At 43.6% G+C, this 19,613-nt stretch overlaps 1 protein-coding gene across 2 annotated transcripts in view; it reads right to left on the minus strand.

Annotated features, from left to right (window-relative positions):
* TXNRD1 (thioredoxin reductase 1) overlaps nucleotides 1-19,613 on the minus strand; it is a 195,366-nt gene that overhangs the window by 5,237 nt on the left and 170,516 nt on the right. The window contains exons 1-11 of one of the 2 annotated variants that reach the window (XM_086919160.1): nucleotides 15,437-15,578; nucleotides 12,203-12,325; nucleotides 10,696-10,768; nucleotides 10,117-10,236; nucleotides 8,580-8,722; nucleotides 8,345-8,460; nucleotides 6,367-6,592; nucleotides 5,300-5,389; nucleotides 4,754-4,830; nucleotides 3,729-3,885; nucleotides 1,422-1,529 (exon numbers count right to left, since the gene is read on the minus strand). In XM_086919160.1, the coding sequence (XP_086775286.1) occupies nucleotides 1,422-1,529; nucleotides 3,729-3,885; nucleotides 4,754-4,830; nucleotides 5,300-5,389; nucleotides 6,367-6,592; nucleotides 8,345-8,460; nucleotides 8,580-8,722; nucleotides 10,117-10,236; nucleotides 10,696-10,768; nucleotides 12,203-12,325; nucleotides 15,437-15,484 (1,281 nt within the window). In that variant the 5' untranslated portion in view covers nucleotides 15,485-15,578. Of the gene's footprint in view, nucleotides 1-1,421; nucleotides 1,530-3,728; nucleotides 3,886-4,753; nucleotides 4,831-5,299; nucleotides 5,390-6,366; nucleotides 6,593-8,344; nucleotides 8,461-8,579; nucleotides 8,723-10,116; nucleotides 10,237-10,695; nucleotides 10,769-12,202; nucleotides 12,326-15,436; nucleotides 15,579-19,613 lie in introns of those variants that run through there. The other variant, XM_086919159.1, reaches the window with a different exon arrangement.

Genomic DNA, 19,613 nt, shown 5'->3' on the forward strand with positions numbered 1-19,613 from the left:
CGACAGAGTACCCCCTACGCTAAACTTTAAACTAGGCTCTAAGTCCTACTGATAATAATAACCATCTTAGACAACGCACTCCATATCATCCGCTAGAGCATCGCAATCTTAGGTTAGTCAAGCTATTCCTGCCAGGATATCAGAAGCACAGACGCTTTGCATCCCAGAAACATAAGAAAATCTAACAAGTCGAGAACAGAAAAGAGAATTAGGAGGAAACTGAGGAGGTTCTGTCATGAGATCAAAATAGGAGATGAACAAGGAAGTGAATTAGGAGATGAGCTAGCAGGTGATTCAAGGGGTGAAAAGGTGGTGAAGAAAGGGGTTAGCAGTGTGGTGAATCAGGTGCAAGAAGATGGGGTGGAATAATGAAAACAGGGAGATAATAATGAAAACAAACAAGGAAGTGAATAAGGATGCAAATTGGGAGGTGACCAAGGAGGTGAACCAGAAGATAAACAAGGAGTCATTTAGTAAAATAGCGTGCGGTGATGAAGAAGGTGAGTCAGGACGTGAGCAACAAGGTCAGGTAGGAGCTCAAAAGCAAGCTCAGCTAGAAACTGAACAACGAGATGTGTTAGGAGTTGAATAATGAGGTCATGAACAAAGAAGCCGGTTAGGAAGAGAACGCAGAGATGAGTAAGATGGTGACCGTGGAGATACAAGCCTGGCAATACAGAGGATGATAATGACTGAAGACCATGTAGAGAGGAAGCTATAGAATGGCAAAGACCGAAGGAATTAGAGATGTCAGTGGAGAAGCAGGATGAAAGAGAACGTTTGGAACAATTATTACAGAGAAAGCTAAGGGTAAACAGATGCAGTGATTGAGAAAAACGGAGGTATTTGTCAGGTTATATTGTGAAGTACAGGTATGGCTAGGGGGCTGGTGATTTTAATGAGTTGGAACTGGAGCTCATAGACAGGACAAGACGTCAATGACAAAGATGGCACCGACTAGTGAGTCAGTCATGGATATATGGGGTGCAGATAGATGGAGCGGTAGACAGAGTCTTTCAAGGCTTACGAAATCTGAAATGTGGAAATGTAAGAGTAGAAAGATGGAGATGAGAGAGCTCACGGGCATGACAAAAGAAGGGCCAGGGCTGGAATGAGCTCTTCACATTACAGTGATCTCTAGAGTACCACACTGTGGCACTCGTAGTAAACTTCAGCATTTTTAGATCAGCGTATATACATGTATGTAGAGTTTGCAATATTTGTCAAGGAGCCTCATTGTTCGTTTTATTATAGAATACCAGACTGCTGTATGCAATGAAGGGCCAGTTTCAAGTGTTCTTAATTCTGCTGCTACAAACTCATTTCCACGTGAGAGGGAATGTTATCCTATGGTGTGGTTGTGCTTGTTCTGTGTGCTGCCTTTTACCACTGGCACTCTGCCTCATAGACATAAGAATTACCTCGATGTTGTCTTCCCCGTACTTCTTCAACGCACTGCCCTCCGAAAGCCCACATGCGCCATACTCCAGGGGCGTGAAGACGGTGGTAGGAACATTCACGTAATCACACTATAGAGGGATGGAACGAAAAGAGGTGTCATTGTCAAAGTAGTGTTAAGAGTACGAACTCTGTGAAACGTGCACAGTCGGCAATGATTCCAGGCTAAACAAATGTCCTGCTTTTGCTACATCATTGTATATCTAACTTGCTAGATTCCACCGCAGTGACACAGAATATCTTCTGATATGACATAACTCTCAGTCTTCGACTCTCACAAACAGCGCCAGGGGCCTGAAGCTAAGCTGCATGGGTCAAGAGGCTCTCCCAACCAGACTAGTCCTCTTTTCCGACATTTGTGGCTTGTCATCCATCTAACTCTTGAGTGTTTTGTGTGTGGTGCTCTTCCCGCGGTGATGGGGGTTCGCTGTGCTCTGTGGCCTATTCCTACGCCCGGCTTACCCGGCAGACCAGGCGTGAGTGATATAAGTTATAAAGTAAGTCAGAGCCTTGCACACGGGTCTGCTCGTTCGTCGGGCCGAGGGCACGTGCCGCATCTGGCCTCGCGGCAGGGTCGGCCCTGCCCACGTGCTGGGCACCCTCTGTAACAAAGCTGCAGTGATAGCGGACTGGAAATGATGTGTGTCTCTTCAGAATCAGCAGCATTCAGGCCCAGATCTTGAGTTCAGTTCCCGCCTGAGAGTGGCAGGTCTGTGCGAGCTCCGATGCCTGCATCAATATTCCGTGCACGGCGCGCGCCTGCGTCAGTACCTTTGATGCTTTCTACTTGAAAGTAGGCAAATAATCGCGCCCCGTGACCAGGGCGCACTCATCAAACTCAACGTAAACATGAAAGTCCCGTCTGGCGGTCCCTGATCTGAAAGGGGGCTATTTTTGATGCAGGGTGTTTCTGGGTCAGACAGGCGCCTCTCTTTTATCTCCAGTTACAGATGTGTTTTTTAATAGACGGCAGGCCTGTAACCCAGCCGTGATCCCAGCCTCCCAGAGCCTTTCTTATTGTAGCTGCTTCATTGTCATCTCTGGAGACTAAACACCCCCAGTGATACACCACCAACACATGGGAAAAGCACCCACAGCGGTATGGGACGGAAAATGCACAGGCCCATGAAAAACAAACCATCAGCCAGAGCATGGAATTTAAAATACAGAGTGGTGTGGCCGCCAAGACCAGTCCCACACGTTGGTTGGGTCCATTAGGATAGCAAGGGTGCCATGGGCCAGCGTGCCAGCAAGGCAAGTAGCCCCAGTGACTGCAGGATTAGCAATAAAATACAATAAACAGGGTTCAGTGGGCTCCTAAAGTCTCTGGGTCCCGGTGCCACTGCACCTGCTACACCACTGGTCGCTGCATCTGACAAAATCACCAATGTTTGCATAGCTCGGTACTCTTATGACTCCATCTGAACATTACGGACTGGGTCAAAGGTGGAGACTACCATGATGGATTGGACTAACAGTCTGATTTGGTACAGCGCACACTGCAGAATCATGGCCGACACTCCTTGTATGTACTTGGCATGCATGGGAGACGGACGAGCGAACAAGGCTCGCAGGTATGATCGCAGCAGGTGTATTGAGCCACCCAGGTATCTTAACATTGCGCTCATACAGTGCACTTACATGTCCCACTATAAACATATGTGTCCCGGTTATTCAAGAGCTGAACCTGCAATTTCATACCCTATATCAAAACCTCCCCCATATTCAACATACAAAGACTAGACTTCCCCATACAAAAAGCACATGCAATTTCAACTGAATATGTGTCATATACGCCAATACAAGGATCTAAGGCGAGGTCAGTGCCAAGTGGCCATTGTCAAAAGCCTTCGGCTCCAATTTCCTAAGTTTACAACACAATCTTTACTGTAACACTTCCTTACAAATATGTGAAATGAGTTTGGCACCTTTGGCCACGCCCCATTGGGTGTGCAGTGGCTTTAAATGTCATAGTTTCCCTTTAAACACAAACATTCCCACATAGGTTTAACACACCCACAAAACAGCTAGTGGCTGAAAGAACCAAGGGGTGATTAGAAGGAAAACTTCAGCGCTTCTTCCTTATTCTTGGGGCCTCACAATCCATCCATCTCCAAATAGGGGAGAGTGAGGAATAAGCCAGGGTCATGTGATGTTCTCACATGGAACGGGTAACACAGTTGGTGACACATATGGGGCAATGCTTCAGTTCCATCTCTTTGATAGATCATATGGTATTTTGTGCAAAAATCTCTTTGTAGTGATCGTACCTTTAAGGTCGATCCTCCATACAGCCTCCGTGCCAGCAGCCGGCCTGCCTGGATGGCCACTGGCGTGAGCTCCAGCTTGTCCTCCAACACATCACCAATGGCATAGATGTATGGCACATTGGTCTGCTCTTCATCGTTCACAGGGATCTTTCCCGTCCTGCAAAAAGTAAAGAAGACAAATGTAAATGTGATCAATGTCTAACAAAAATATCTCCTATTAAAAGCCTTTGCAGTCGGGTACTTCAGTCCAACTTGTTCAAATGAACAAAGACTGCGCATCCCAGAATTTAATAGCTTCTAGATTACATCCCAGCCTGTATCGCTGTGTCCCTGAGACAAAGAATCATTCAGTAACAATATTAAGCACTCAGATAACTCAAGCTGTTGCATTGCAGGTGCGAGTATGTCTTACAGTGCAAGACCTCTCTTTCTATTTTGGTCCTTGGAGTATTGCATTTTTCCAACCAAGACTAGATGACCGTCTCACACCTGACATAGCCATCTTGAGAGTGTCAGGTCAAAGGGACCGCAAGGTTAAAACCTCGCTTAGAGACAATTCATAATGTGGGTGCTGTAAAGCTCATAAATAGAAGAACTATGCCAACACACTCAAAGCTAGAAAATAAAGACAGGTCCTTGGTGGCCACTTAAAGTGTCAGACCAGCACTTTGACACTGGCAACAATCCAGAGCTTTATTTGGGTGAGACAAAACCAGTCATCCTAGCAGCTACCATATCCCCTCAGTCATGTTCAGTATAATCCACCGGCAACGCTACCCACACACAGGCAAGAAGACGCATTCCCAAAGGGTATTCTTTGTAAGTGAGATGCTTCAAGTGACCAGAGGGAGCAGGGGGCAATAGATGTCCCGCCCTGGCAGATCAAGCACGACAAAAACCTTAAGTATCAGCCACATTTGTGGATTATTATAGCTCATTAATTCAAGCTCCTATGGAGTCCCTGAAACTACAAGCACATCACTCCTTCTTTGAATGTGCCACAGAAGCACAGCGTGCCGCCTTACTTTTCATTGATCTTCACGCCAACGGTGTCTAAACCGATCTTTCTGGTGCAGGCATCCCTTCCAATGGCCAGCAACACCTGCGGAGAGCAGATCTTGTGTTAGTATTACATTAGCAATGCATTGCTCTGAACATCTCCTTTTATGAAGGGGTTTCTGTAGTGCAAAATGTTTGTAAGCAGATCTCTCTGCCTGGCGAAAATGTTCATGATGGGAACTCTGACAGTACTCACTTCAATGAAATAGAGTAGTTTAAGTAGTAAATCATCTAGGTACTGAAACAGTACTCTCCCAATATATCACATGCGTGAAATTATATATTTAAAATATCACAAGCACTACATATGTATGTATGTATTTGGCATTTGTATAGCGCAAACCTAGCCGAAAGCCTACATTGACCTAACCAGCTACTTGCATGGGAGGCCGTGTGTGAGATTTCACAGTCAACAAAGCAGCAAAGCAGATACTCACTCAACAAAAAATAGGGTTTAAGGCCAAGTGTGGCATTGTTGTGGTAAAAGAAGTGCATTGCTATGAAGTACTTACCGTGTTGTATTCCTCTGTGATTTCCGTGCCATCTGAGCTTCTTGCTGTAACCTTCAGTTTCCCTGGTTCTCCTGGCTCAATTTGTTCAATCTGCAAGACAAAATACAAGTGCCATCTTAATCTTTATGGCCAAAACAAAGAGTTCACTTGTGTTGAATAGGCCCTTTCCTTCTATAAACTACAAAAGCAGTATAGACTGAAAAATAACAAGGACAGTATTAGCAAAATAAAGATACCATAGGACCTGCCTGCCATGCATACAGTTTGCCCCCTTTATGTAGTAAACATTCAAATGTTTCAGTGCAACAGTGCAAATGCAGGCACTTGATGAGATACCTGCTTTACCAACTCTCTCTTGCAGACCCTGTCAAGGACCCTTCAGCTGCGCTACTCCATCGGGTTAAAATACTAGTCAGTATTTCAACAAATGAAAATATTTTTTTTTACGTTATTGGACTTTTTAATATTATTTTCCACAGTGTATTATAGTGATTAATTGCTTGTCAATAGTATGAAGCACACAATATTGATTATCAATTATTAAATATGTGTCAAAACGGAGAACATTTCTTTCACAGTGTACCTACTGAAGAGTAAATGTGTCTATATTGTATTGTGTATGTATGTTTTTGCTGCTCTTCTGCTGTGGCAGGCAAGTTTTTTGGGTCACAGCATCACTGTCTATAGATCCATATTTCGTACATAAAGTTGTTGTCAGAGATGCCATTACATAGGCAGCCTATAACCAGAGGTGTTACATCCCACCACATTCCACAGGAAGCCTGGAGCGTAGCAATGCGGACTGTCCCTTTACCCACCCATCACCCTATAACTTCTACCCTGGAAGAACGCCACAGAACAATTCTGTCTCATGCTTTTATTTCACAAGGCTGCTTCTGCAAGATTGCATTGTCCTGCAAATCGCAAGAAAGTACTTAATCGGGATCCTGAAGTTTGGGCTTTTTCTAGGCACCTTTACTTTTTTCACAAAAAAACTCTGTCTACATTGTAATTATATGACTGTTACTAGACGGAAATTCACAAGCTACATTTGACATTTTATGTACCTTTGTTGGCACAAAGCTTCGAATAAACTTGACACCATGTCCTTCCATGTAGTCACCGATTTTGCTGGCAATTTCTTGGTCAAAGCCTCTCAGCAGAATGGATCGCACCATCACAGTGACGTCAAGGCCAAGACCAGCGAGGAAGCCTGCACATTCAAGGGCGACGTAGGATGCGCCAATCACCAGGGTCTTCCCAGGGCAGTACGAAAGCGAGAAAAGATCATCGCTGAAAAATTGAAAGAAAATGAAGTGTCTTTATTTGGAAAGAATCAGAGGCAGGGGACAACATGTTCTCACAACCTGACATAAAATAACTGAGGCAGTGGCATCCCCCTCACCGTAAGTATCCTGAACTAAGAGGACATTATCATATTGTCCGAGGCATTAATTATAGCATCGGGACCTCTACCGAACAGTCTGCACTCTAAACAACAAAAGCCTTGTAAGACTCAAGTTTGTAACTTCATGCTACAAGAACATTTGCCATCTAGCAAACCGCTTCTAGGGTTACTCATAGGTAAGTAATGTCCTGACCGGTTAACTTCACATTCATCAGTTCACCCACCCTTGATTCCCCATTCTTCTTCTAAGGTGCCTACACTTTAATCTTTCCCTGCAAGCTCTCTAGATGTCCTGTGTAGAGCGCGCCCACTTTACTACCTTGGAAGGGACCGCTCTACAGGTGTTGCCACATCATTGCATTCACAATGGCACTGGACAGCTCACAATAAGTAGACCTGAGTGCCAACTGCATTCCACAGCACCTAGATTGTCACTATAGGAAAACTCCCTTCCCCACAACATGGCACTTTATTCAGAGAAGGTCTCTAGAGACAAACGAACTTTAAGGCAATACAAACTTCTTTTCATTGAAATTGCAACTATCTTCAAGTCCACTTTTCTGAAGGGGCTTCATGGGTGACAGTTGTTATCTTATAGATTTTTGGGCTGACATGACAGCGTACCTATCTTTAAGAATGCATACATTATTTAATGCCATCTTCACTCATACTTTTTTGTGCAGCATTTTTCATTAATCTTTTAGTGTATTTGCTTACAATACTCTTTGTCAGAAGGATGTACTTTTTGACTGAAGTTATTTTCTCTTTTAAAAAGTAATCTCTTTTCATAAGTAATCTCACAATGTCACAATATTCTGTGTCTCACAAGATGTGTGTTTTCCTTTTGAAACACCACCGGCAGCATTGGTCCATCTCATGGTATGACTGTTGTATGCATACAGGACATGTGTCCTACCGCAAACATACTTGGAAGACTTGGTTTCCTCGCATAGGAGTGAATCCAAAGCTTGACCTTGTACTTCGCCGAAGGGATGTATATCATCCTTGGGAGTGTACTCTCTGCATAGTATCAATATTGCTTGGGGGGAAACCACTGTTGTGAACCGATGCGTGACATGTGATGCCACAGTACTGTAGATCCAGGACTATCGAAACAATTAGAAAACCGAAGGCAGTATTGAGCAATGCTGACAGCCTTGAGGTCAACATAACTTGACTTTAAACTGCTTTAATACAGTACAATACAGTCAGTGTTTAGTTTAAATGTAAAAGTAAAGTTTGCAGCATTAGCTAACCTGCCAACCTGGTGTAGCTGTGTAACCATTTGTTGTCTGTATCAGCCAAAAATGTTTCGCCAGCCCCAGGTCAGTTTACTGGGGGTCGACATTAGTGATTTAAAGCCCTGGAAGTACAAACATTGTCTACTAGCTGGATCATTTAAATACAGGAAGAGAACATGTTACAAGGGGGTGAGGGGCTGAGTTATCATTCCTGAAGTCTTCATTTGGATTAACTGAGAAATTTGAAATACTTTGAACCATTAGGAAACTAGTGTGCCCTTCTCAACAAAATCAAATTGTTCCTAAGTGAAAATACTTTCTTTTTAAGTGTCCTGATTCAACATCCACTTTCCGTGTCAGATGGAACTAACAGCACCTCCTTTCATTCAATAGTACCTGGTGATGCAGTACTCCTTGTCTCCTGGAATACCCAGGTACCGCGGCCTTTCACCAGTTGCAACAATGAACCTCTTGGCTGTGTGGAATTTCTCTGTCCCTTTGCTATTTGTTGACTGTAACCAAAGTGACACAAAAAGCAGTTAGATTTGTCGTACCTTTCGACACATAAACTCAGAAAGGTTTGTTGTTTTGCAAACAGCTTACAGAAACGAAGGATCAAGTAAGGTCCTACCTTGATCTTGTGCGGCCCAACAAATTCTCCGTAGCCATTCTCGTACTTGACCCTGTTCTCAATGAGGGCCACTCTGTAGCCCCAATTCAGAGAGTTGATATAGTTCTTTACAGCATCGGTCATCATGTTCCAGCTGTGCTGTACTGTTGATTGAAACATTGGAACATCGTTAGCGGTGTGGGGGTCCTCATCAGATTCCGCAGTGCCCACTAGTCCTCATCATTAGTTGGTATACAACAGTGAACAGAATGACCTTTGCAAGGCGCTAGTTCTGCTAACTATATTATCGAAACATCTGTTTCAGAAAATGAGGCTGTTTACTACACCCTTGGAGTTACTAATTACAAAATTACTAATCGCTACTTGCTTTGAAGTAATGTTCTATAAATTAGAAGCCAATCAATGTTGTGTGGTCCATATGAGAACCAGAGCGGCAGTCTACTCCGATCTGCTCTTCTCCCCACATGTGATGCAAGCGCATACCTTATTAGGTCTTCAGGTGAAGTGTTGCCTACCTAGAGCCTAACGGTGGAAAAGTATATTTCCTACATACCTGGCTCCGCAATATCTCAGTGCTACATGTGAACCTCTCTGCTTTCTCCTTCTAAATCTAACATTTTTGTTTCCTCACAAGGTATCTTCAGAACTCCCATCGCCGATGAGCATCTCATGACCACCCTCATGGGTGGTTCATACAATGATAAAGTCAAAGATAATATAATCTATATATGCTTTTCCGATAAATGCCCAAATATCAACTACACTCAAATGAAAGCACTCTGACATCCAGATGTGCACACCCAGAACACACTTTTTGTAGGGAAGGGCATGGTACAGATTGTCATTGTGCAAATTAATGAATCTGGGCACCTAATACAATATATATGCCATGAAATAAAAAATACAAAATATCACCGCCTCCTGTATTTCCTGGTTTTGGGTGACTAAGAAAAAGTGTATTCTGAACAGGACAGAACCTCTTACAGTGCAGACACTGTGCACTGGTTGTTGGTTGTTATTCTTATATGTATGTGTAAAGCGACACTTCAGCCTCTAGGGTTTCCTTTTGCTGAGCAGATGTGTGTGCCTAACCTGCCTATGGTAGGTTGGTTAGTTGAAATGCCAGGTCTTTAGCTTCTTGCGGATTTCAAGAAGAGAGGAGGAGGCTCTGATGTGGGGTGGGAAGCCGTTCCACACTTTAAGAGTTATGTAAGAGAATGCCCTTCCTCCAGATCCTGCTCTGTCTATGCATGGGCTATAGGAGAGTAGGAGTCCTACAGAGCGGAGGTTTCTGGGTGGATGAGGGAAAGAGAAGCGACTGCTCAGATGGTGGGGGGCTACAATGTATAGTGTCCTGAATGAGTGGAGTTCCACATCCCTCCCTGAATGTAGTCCTCACTTTGCTACTACCAGCAGCTTTTCAATAACGTATTTTTCTGGTACTTGAAAGTTGAAGAGTGGTGTTCCCTTGTGAAGAAATGTCTACCACCCCATGTACATCGAACCCCACAGGCGATGTTCGCCGGCTTGCATTTACCTTTCTCCTCCACCTGCCAACCATATTTTCGGGAATCTTGTAAGGCTTGTCCCAACAGGGCTGTCTGATGCATCAGTTTTTTCGGAATGCAGCCTACATTCACACATGTTCCTCCCAAGCCTGGAGCAAAAGATAAAGGAATGGAACATTATTTTATCACGTAGCAACAATGTACAAGCTTCAAAAAGACAAAGACTTTTTTCTCAATAAAAGCAAAATGTCTTTGCCTTCCATTTGAATGTTCTACCGATAAGTACTATTTTGCTATCGCGATCAACACTAAACGGCGTTTACCAAATGGATATTTAGTTATTCTGCACTAAATGTCTGCAAAAAGACCATGCCATGCGCTGAGGTCTGGGTTTGTTTGTTGATTTTTGGACAAACATAACAGGTTACAATGGTGGAGCCATCAGAAGTAGGAATGATCTTCAGGAAAGTAATACTGTCCAATAAATATACAGTATCTCTCTGATGTATCTCTCTTAGTACACAAAGTCTTTATGAACAGCAGCCTGCAGCCTCTCATCACTCTGGAGGGGAGCCTGCAGGATACTTGAGTATTTCAAGTAAACTTACCCCACTTGGTGCCCACAGGAGAAGGTGTGACATAGTCCAGCACCATGACTTTCTGATCATACTGGGCTGCTTCCTGCGGACAGAACGAGATGTAATCAACACCTTAGTACAAGGCATTAGACCAGTGGTCTTCAAACATTTTTATTCCGCGCACCCCCCAGTGTAGAAAAACAATTCACCGGGCCCCCCTCAAAATATTTCACAATTATTTTATTTAACTGGCAAGGTTTAAATATGTCTAGACTTATTTAAACATTGCAGCTAAGTTCTGTCACTGTTTTAGAAATGCAAACAAATACATGATTTCCAAGCATACTATTACGGTGAGGTAGGCCTTACTAATGTGCAAAGGAACCAGTGTGGTTATTCAAAATGGCAGTGTGGGTCTTGGAGAAAATTTGGAAGTCCCTTCCCTTATGACACCTTCTCCCAGCCAGGATTTAAATGACAAAGGATGTGAATGATGGCCCATTACAGACGTGCTTACTGCTGCTCATTTGTTTAGGCTGAAAACAAAGCATAATGTTTCTTTTGGCCAGAGCCTGCCCCCCCCCCCTGAGATCACTCGAGGCCCCCCTAGGGGGGCCCGCCCCCCAGTTTGAAGACTTCTGCATTAGACCTATCCGAGTCATAGGCTAGCTGTTTAAGATTAGCTTCTTGGCGCTAGCATCTGCACATGTGCCCCTCTTAGCACGGATGATGATCATCTGTAGAGTCTGATGGTCTTCACCTTGCTCTGACGGACATATGACAACTATAGAGTCTACTGCCCATCTCGCCTCTTTTAATGCCATCTTGCATGCAAGCAGTCATGCAAAACTGCTACAAATGTACCTTTTTGCATGCAAAGAAGTATTCGGTTTGTTCTTTTCTTACACAGCTTCTGTTCTTTGTTGTTATTCGCCCTAATTGTTTATCTCACTCATCTGCCTTCCTTTCTTTTCTCTTCATCTCTCTTACATGCAGTTCTCACCTCACTCACTTTTCTCCCCTTATATCTTTCGTCTTTTTCTTGTCTATGTGCTCATTTCTCTTTCTCTTCCCTAGTTTTTCTGCTATCACTCAACTTTTTCTGTTCTCATCTTGCGTCTCTTACCTCAAACTTCTTTCTCCCCTCTATTCCCATCGCCTCTTCTTCGGTCGCTGTCTCTCACTTTTTTCTGCCTCTTTGTAGTTTCCTTCTCTGATTTCTTTCTCTTTTTTCTTTCTATCTTTCTTCTCATTAGTTTTTTCCACTGTCTCTCCTTCTCACTCTGTTTCTCGCTCAACTATTTTACTTTCTTGCCCTTTCTATGCCTTTTTTGCGTACTAGCCCTCTCACTTACCTACTCACATGCTATTTCCCTATCTTTAGGGCACTACCTCCCTATCTCAGCTTCTTTCTTCTTTCTCTCTCTCGCTCTTTCTTTGCTCCTACTACCCCTCTCTCTTTTGCTTCTATACTCTTATCTGCTCCTCTCCCCCATTATGCTTGCATCTTCTGGCTCCACTCCCCACTCCCTCTTACCTTGGCTGCCGCTAGCCCTCCGGAGCCACCTCCGATGACGATCAGGTCAAAGTCATAGGAGTCTTCTTTGCAGTCATCACCATTCACATGGAACAGCATTTCGACTTTGCTTTCCTGGTCCGCCTGGAAAGAGAACCACATTACATTCCATTCCATCACAGGCCCAGGTGTCTTCAGAACGCACCTGTATGAATGTCATCATCACATTATAGGGTCATTGAATACAAAGTAAATACAATTCTTCTTTCAATACTGACTCCGAAGGTTCATCACTGCAAACTCAATGCATCCAGCCTTTAGAAGATGGCAAAATCCTTACCGCAGGAAAAACTGTAAAGAGATCGCTCTTCAGCAAAGGAGCACAAGGAGCACTGATTGTGCTGATACAGTCCCAACTTCACATAAGACCATACAACACCACCCATCACCATACCTTGACAGTGAAAGTGCTTTACAAAGGCTCTCAGTGATGGTGAATGTTGGGAAAAACTAAAAGTCATAGCTCGACTTTCATGATCAAACGTGCTTGGCTAATGCAGTCAATCTTTTTTGGGGTACAGCACCAATCTAAGTAGAAAGTGCTGTGGAGTTTAAAATCGCTGCTAATTAACCACAAAGGGAGGTGGTGAGCCTCGTTTTAGGCACACACGGAAGTTTGCCATTACTCAGAAGCCCATCCTTCGTTGATCTCTGCCCCTCAGGCAGGCTGTAGTCAGCAAGTACAGACAGGCTCTTCACAGGAAGAGAAGGCTTTTCCCGGAGACTGGTGGCAGAGTGAGCAATCCACCTTCCCTATCTCCGAGGCATTGCACCAGCATCTGATGGAACAGAGGCGGGTTACTCAGCATGAAGTAAAAGGAACTGAGCGAACAACACAAGAAGACGCGATCAATTGGGCATCCGATTGTTCAGAGGAAGAAGGGTCTTAAAATCTGTCTAGATGACCCAAGAGTGGCCTGCTGTTTATTAACTGTTTTGAAAGTTAATATTCCTTCCAGCAAAGTGCTGCACAAAAAATTATAAAATGCAGTGGATCATTGTTACGATCAATGTCAAATACACTACTTTGGAGGCGCACTGGAGGAGTGGCATGAATAAAGATTGCAGGTCAAAAGCAGGTTTGAAAGATCAGAATGAAGAGTGTCTACATAGAAGGAAGGCTAATGATCCTGCAGATTAAGCTGGGAACCTGTCCAGTGCTGTTTTAGGAGCCAATGCTTCCTGTACATGCACAAAGCATTTTTGTGTCCACAACGTATATAAAATAATGTTGCCACTCTGTTTCGCAACCTTTCTTTCACATTTCTAGAAAGCAATGACTGGACTCGTTAGAATATTACAACTGAATCCATGTCGCCGGGATAGGTATAGCAGAACCAGTGTAGTGAGAGTACTGTAGCCTGCTTGTGGGAACGAAAGGCTCTTCCTCAGCAAAGAACCAGGAAGCCTTTTTGGTGGGCCATCACTGGTCCACAAATGTAAACCTATCTTGGTCACCATGTGGTTGAAATAAAATCTGGAATACAAATATAAAAGGTGACCCCTGGAGTTTTGAAGGCTATCAAGTGGGTTCACCAAGTCTTTCTCCTCTGCCATCCAACGCCCTCATACCTCTGTATACTCTGTTGTGATTGGACCACAGCTTGTGGCCCAAGCTGTGTGGTTCATGAGGATGGATAGTATGCTCCGCAGCGCAGAAATAATTACAGATATAAAATAAAAGTGCAGTGTCTAATTTACAGAGATAGAAGCAAGATCTTAATCTTCATGTCCTTTCACTAAAACAACAGAAGGACAGAGGGACCGGTGGAAAGTCAAAGAAGTGTATGGTTTGGTGTTGGGTGTAGAGACGACTCTACCAGATTACTGGCTTGAATACAAAAACGACGGGAATAGAGTTCCCGGGGGAAAACTGGTAATAGTGTAGGAATCTACTTTCACAATTTTGGCAGCTGACAAGCAGGGTTTGGGACCCAGTCCTTAGCTTAGGGCCATTTGGCAGGTTAGTGGCTTATTTAGGCGTATGGCCCTGGTGAATTCGGTGGGTCATGAAGAAGATTTGGAATTCGATAGGTCCTCTATATTTTTGACACAATATTATAATGACAATATATTTGTTTCCAATATTCTGTCAGTGATCCAGATTTACACGTGCAATCCTATCAAAACAAATCGAGTAACGCATTTTCCTTTAGCACCTCAGTGAACTTAATTTGTATTTATAATGTGGTTGTAATTAACGTGCATAATAAAGAGTCAAGTATTATTTGTTAGCATCAGCATGAGACATTTGTGAGTCCAACTACTCAGAAAGCGTCTCGTCTGCTTCCTACTGTCTACTAAAAGTGCTGACATGTCAACACCGCCCTGTGGAACAGAAGGAGTCAATGTAGCTGCAGAGAAGACCATGTGAAAACAAAGTTGGACCTCATATAAACTAGAACATGAACACGAGGCACCATGGGCGGCTGAGATGAAGTACTCTATCGGATCTCACACACTCTTAACTCGCTCACTAACTCATTCATGCATTCACTCCAGCAGTCGGGGATGCTCATGGTTTATGCACACTCTTATTGCCATACTAATGTGGAAGCAGTTTTGTCTCGCAGACGTATACTGACGCCTAGGTCAGTAGTAATAGACCCATTGTTACAAATCGCGAACGGATGCTACTGAGCACGTCTTAGCGACTGACAGCCTTAATAAAACTGAGTGCCAGACCTCAGTATGCCCTCAGTAAGAAAACTGGACATGGGTCCATAAGAGACTTAAAAAACCAATGGTAGCACAGGCGATGGTTTTGAGTGTGCCTCAGGATTCCACGGCTGTAATTGACATACAACATGTGTACAGCCTCCAAACAAAAACTCATATGCAGTCTGCCCTAGTGCCACTACAGTTACAACTTCAGACCGAAAGAGTTTTACCAACACTGGCTCATAAGCAAACTATTCATTCAGTTCAAACTACCATAAGTGACCCACTTTCCGGCCTTCCTTATCCTCTTTTTTAAGGTCTTTACAACTGTTTTGGAAATGAAAAGTTCCCTCTGGGCATATCTTTAATAACTGTCAAACTGTCACCAAGTGGCAGGCTTGCCTATAACGAACTCAGAAGATCTTTGACTCTGAAAAGCCAGAAAGGCACATTTCAGGAAAGGGTGGGTCCAAGCGGCATCAAGAAGAAATATACAAAGAGGTAATAACATCACTATAGATTCAATTCACTAACCTGGCGGCCATTGTGGAATGGTAAGAGTAAACGACTCCTCAGCAACATCCTGACGTGAGACTGACTCGTTCACAGCCCTACCAGCCTTCAAGAGGTTGGAACTTCTACAAGCATTTGTCTATACTGTTCTTTCTGTTGCATCTTCAATACATTAGACACGTATACGTGGCAACACCTCTCCTATACCAATGAAATTAAGCAATCTTCCGGTTATCCTTCTGGCAACCCAACACCAATTAACATCTCCCGTGCACAGGCGAATGCCTTCGATGAAGGCGCGACAAGACAAGACAATACACTTCGCCCCAGGCTGCTGGCGGCTCATCCCATGGAATAAACAGATTCTGAGAATTCAAACCGTCTACTAAGATTTAACTCCTTTAGAGCTAATAAGCCAAAAAGAGTCTTTATTCTTAACACTGCAAGGAAGAGAAGACATCATCTAGACTCCAGAGTCTGTTGAGGGTGGATGAGTGATTGACTCAATCTCATAGGCGGTCTTTTGATCATCTGTGTCCTTAAGGTGTCAGCAAATTCACACAGTAAATATGAAATTACAGCTGATCACTGCAAGTGTAGAAATGCAAGAAGCAAATTGTGACAGAAAACAAAGCATATGTTTAAAACCTTCCATGCGGGAAAACGGAAGTGGCCCGAATTTCGAAAAGTATAGTTTATGTTAATCTGCCCCCTCGATAGGTTCCTGGGGTACTAGGACAATCTGAGTGGAAATGCCCTCAATGGACATACTGATCAAAACACCATCTAAAAAAATATAAAACATTGGTGCTCATGCGGTGTCCACGACAATGGAGTTCTACCATCAGTTTCATAATACATAACTGAAGACATACCACCCGAATACCCAGAGTACTTAGGCCAAGGACAAGCCTGCTTTCACCACTATGTCTCTTCTGGTGTGAATAATGAATGCCGGAGCATGTCTGTGGTTGCGTTTTTTTACTTTAATTAGGTATTGTCATGTGTTCAAAATGAGTACCACCGAAGGTAAAACGTGAGTGTTTTTTCCGCTTCCACCGTTTCTACTTGTACTGTGATTCAGGGAAGAATTCCCATGATAAAAGGCTACCATCTTGCTCCTATAGACCTAAGGTGGGTCATCACATTTTTTTGGACAGGTTTGAAGTGGTTCAGTTCAGAGGGATTAGAGTTAAGGGCTTTCTAAAATTCCTATGATCTAAGAGACATAATGTTCTGGGTAACAGTAACCCTTAACTAGAGTATTGTAATTGGTAATGTACCAGGCTATCATGTCCAAATGATTGTCTAAACGAAATATTGTGTCCTAAATATTGTTTACAAAAATATCGTCCCATTGGAGTTCAGAATAGAAAATCTACACCCAATCGGGTGATATTTTTGGTAAAAAATATAATGTTATTCTGGCATACAACCTCATTGCTATTAGCTTTGGCCAATTTATACATTATTAAAAATCCAGTGTTAGAATAGTCATTTCTCAGCCTCCTGTACATCTCTCTATAAACTATGTATGAATCATCACCTCATGTAATTTAAAATCACAGCTGTACGCATTAGTTACAAAGGCTAGTCCTACAAGCGCGCTTGAAAATTAGCCAGCGAAGCAACGAAAGATGTCAGTTGAGGTTAAGGAAATCTCATAATGGAGTACTGTTCCTTGCGGAAGAGATGCTCTTACTGCTGCCAGCAGTAAACCCCATACTGGTCACCATTTAAAGGCTACACAGCCAATATACTGGTACTGATTTCATATTTGGGTCAATTGAACAGTCTCTTTCTTTTGAGGGTTCGAGGATTGTGTAAGACACAACCTGAACCATAGTTATGTAGGACCGCTGAAAAGATGCGCTTCAGAGAAGCAAAGGAAAGGAATGGTTCGGTTTGCAATGGTTTCCAATAGAAAACGTGATTTTTAGGTGAAGGGAGGGGTGGCTTTGCAGTGAAATGAAATGAAATGATTACGCACTTGTATAGCGCACGACTACCCGTAGGCATCTCGGCGCTTGTACGAATACCGCCGAGGAACCCTTCCTGGCCTTTCCCTGTGAGGAGCCCACTCCTGGGCACCCCCAAGGTGAAGTCAGGCATCCTCAGCATTGTTGGGGCCGTTGTAGAGATTAAGCAAGCTATTGCCCAGAGGTGCAGAGTGGGACTCATGATTAGAATAGGCACCGAGGGGAGAATTATCGGGTCCAAGGAAATTGAGCCCGAGACCCGCCGAGGTGGGAATTGAACCCTGGTCCCGGCCAAACTACTGCATCAGGGTCTGCCGCTCTAACCATTGAGCCACACTTCTCTACAGAATCACCTGGTCATCTATGTAAATGAATAGTTAGCAGTGCTGCCGGAATGGATATCCTGTAACACCAACTTAACAAAAACTTCCACATCATCTCTTCTTACCTAGGTGGTATCACTTTCCCATCTGATCCAAACTACAAGAAAATGATGGTGAGCTTGACTGCTCAAGCTATGCCTAATACAAGCTGCTTGTAGAATGAGAGCAATTCTTTCATTAGTTTCCTTACTCGGCCAATAAGAATGCTTATATCAACATTGTAATGGCTAATAAATAATACTAAATTATTGTCATTGCAGGGCATCTAATTACCATTTCATAAAGGACTAGACGTTAATTAACAGTTTGAAGAGATTAGTCACAAAAGTGAAAGCTGCTCACCTGGTGTGTGCCACAAGTTACACGTGCTTTCAAGAGACAGGTGCTTAGCGTGTTTTAGAAGCAGTTACGACACGTGCCCCAAAACTTGTCTGTCTCTTATTGGCGAAGGATCCAACTTCACTTGGCCAATTCTTAGTTTGTATAAAACAACATAGGTGCCAGGATCCACGTCAGGAGGCCACTGCAGCTTGCTCCACCCATTGCCAGTGCTAGCACTGCCAATGACAGAACCAAAACAACTACCAACTGTCACACTGCTACAAGTGTGACAATTCAGACAATTTGAGGCCATCAAAGCTAAAAGAATGGCTAAATGACTTGGGCGGCTGGTATTAGCTGGTCATAATGTATACTGAATTGTTGTTCTGCTCATCTATTAATTACTGAAACAGCGCCACCATGTGGCAGCTGTCATGAGTGCAGGTGTGGACAATTAAGTGCCAGTGCTGAACACCGGAAGCCACAGGATCAAATTAAGCACTGTACTTGGCTCAATCTTCCAACTTCAAGACAGAAGTCCAGATTTCCTAGGTAGTAACCCAAAAAAGAGGTTGGCCGGATGCCCTTTGCCACCCCTCCTACTAATCTGCATCCCCCGTTTCCCCCCCCCCTTTCCATTCGCAAAGGCCTGAGCTGAGTGTAAGCTCAGCCAGAGGCTGCAACTGAGACCCACTATGGCCAATCAGGATGTTAACCCCTTTATTTACAGCAAAATGCAGACTCCATGCCCTACCTATAAGAAGTGACGCGTTACTTGCAAACACCATTTCATATACAATACATCCGCATGTAGGCACACAGACAAACTGTGTGCCTACACAAAATGTCCAGGCTGGACTATTGTAATGGCCTTTATGTTAACCTGCAGGAAGGTCTTTTAAGGAAACTGCAACTCGTACAGAATGCAGCAGCCAGATTACTGGCAGGCACTCCCAGGCATCAATCTATTTCAGGCGAAGTTAGAAAGCTGCACTGGCTACCTGTTAGGAAGCGAGTCTTTTTTAAGGCCTTATGCATCACTCACAAGTCACTCCATTCCATGGGTCCAGACCATCTGATCCAAAATACCAACTGATATATTCCTACAAGATCCTTGCGCTCTTCTGAAGCCAAGCTCATTTGCATCCCTCTGGCAAAAAAGGCCAACTGGGGAGGTAGGAGTTTTTTGGGAGGTACCACCAAAGCGTGGAATTCCCTGCCTCCTTCTATCAGAGGAATCGCAGAGCTGCTTGCCTTTAGGAAGGCCCTGAAAACTTGGCTATTTAACTCTTAAAGGAGGAGGTAACCCCGTGACTAGGCCCTAGGAGGACATCTTACATAACGCCAGGAAGCCTTTTAGCAGCAGTGCGCTTTATAAATATCACTAACATTAACATTAACAAACTCATGCATTTGGAAAGGCGTTTTATATCAAGCTCATTATTACAGTTTGCAGTTTTGTAACTCTTTAAATAAATGTTATTACTCCAAGTATACCAGCTTCCAGTACTAGTT

The sequence above is a fragment of the Lissotriton vulgaris genome, chromosome 1_1 (genome assembly GCF_964263255.1).
Source record: "Lissotriton vulgaris chromosome 1_1, aLisVul1.2, whole genome shotgun sequence".
In the NCBI taxonomy this organism is placed as follows: Eukaryota; Metazoa; Chordata; class Amphibia; order Caudata; family Salamandridae; genus Lissotriton; species Lissotriton vulgaris.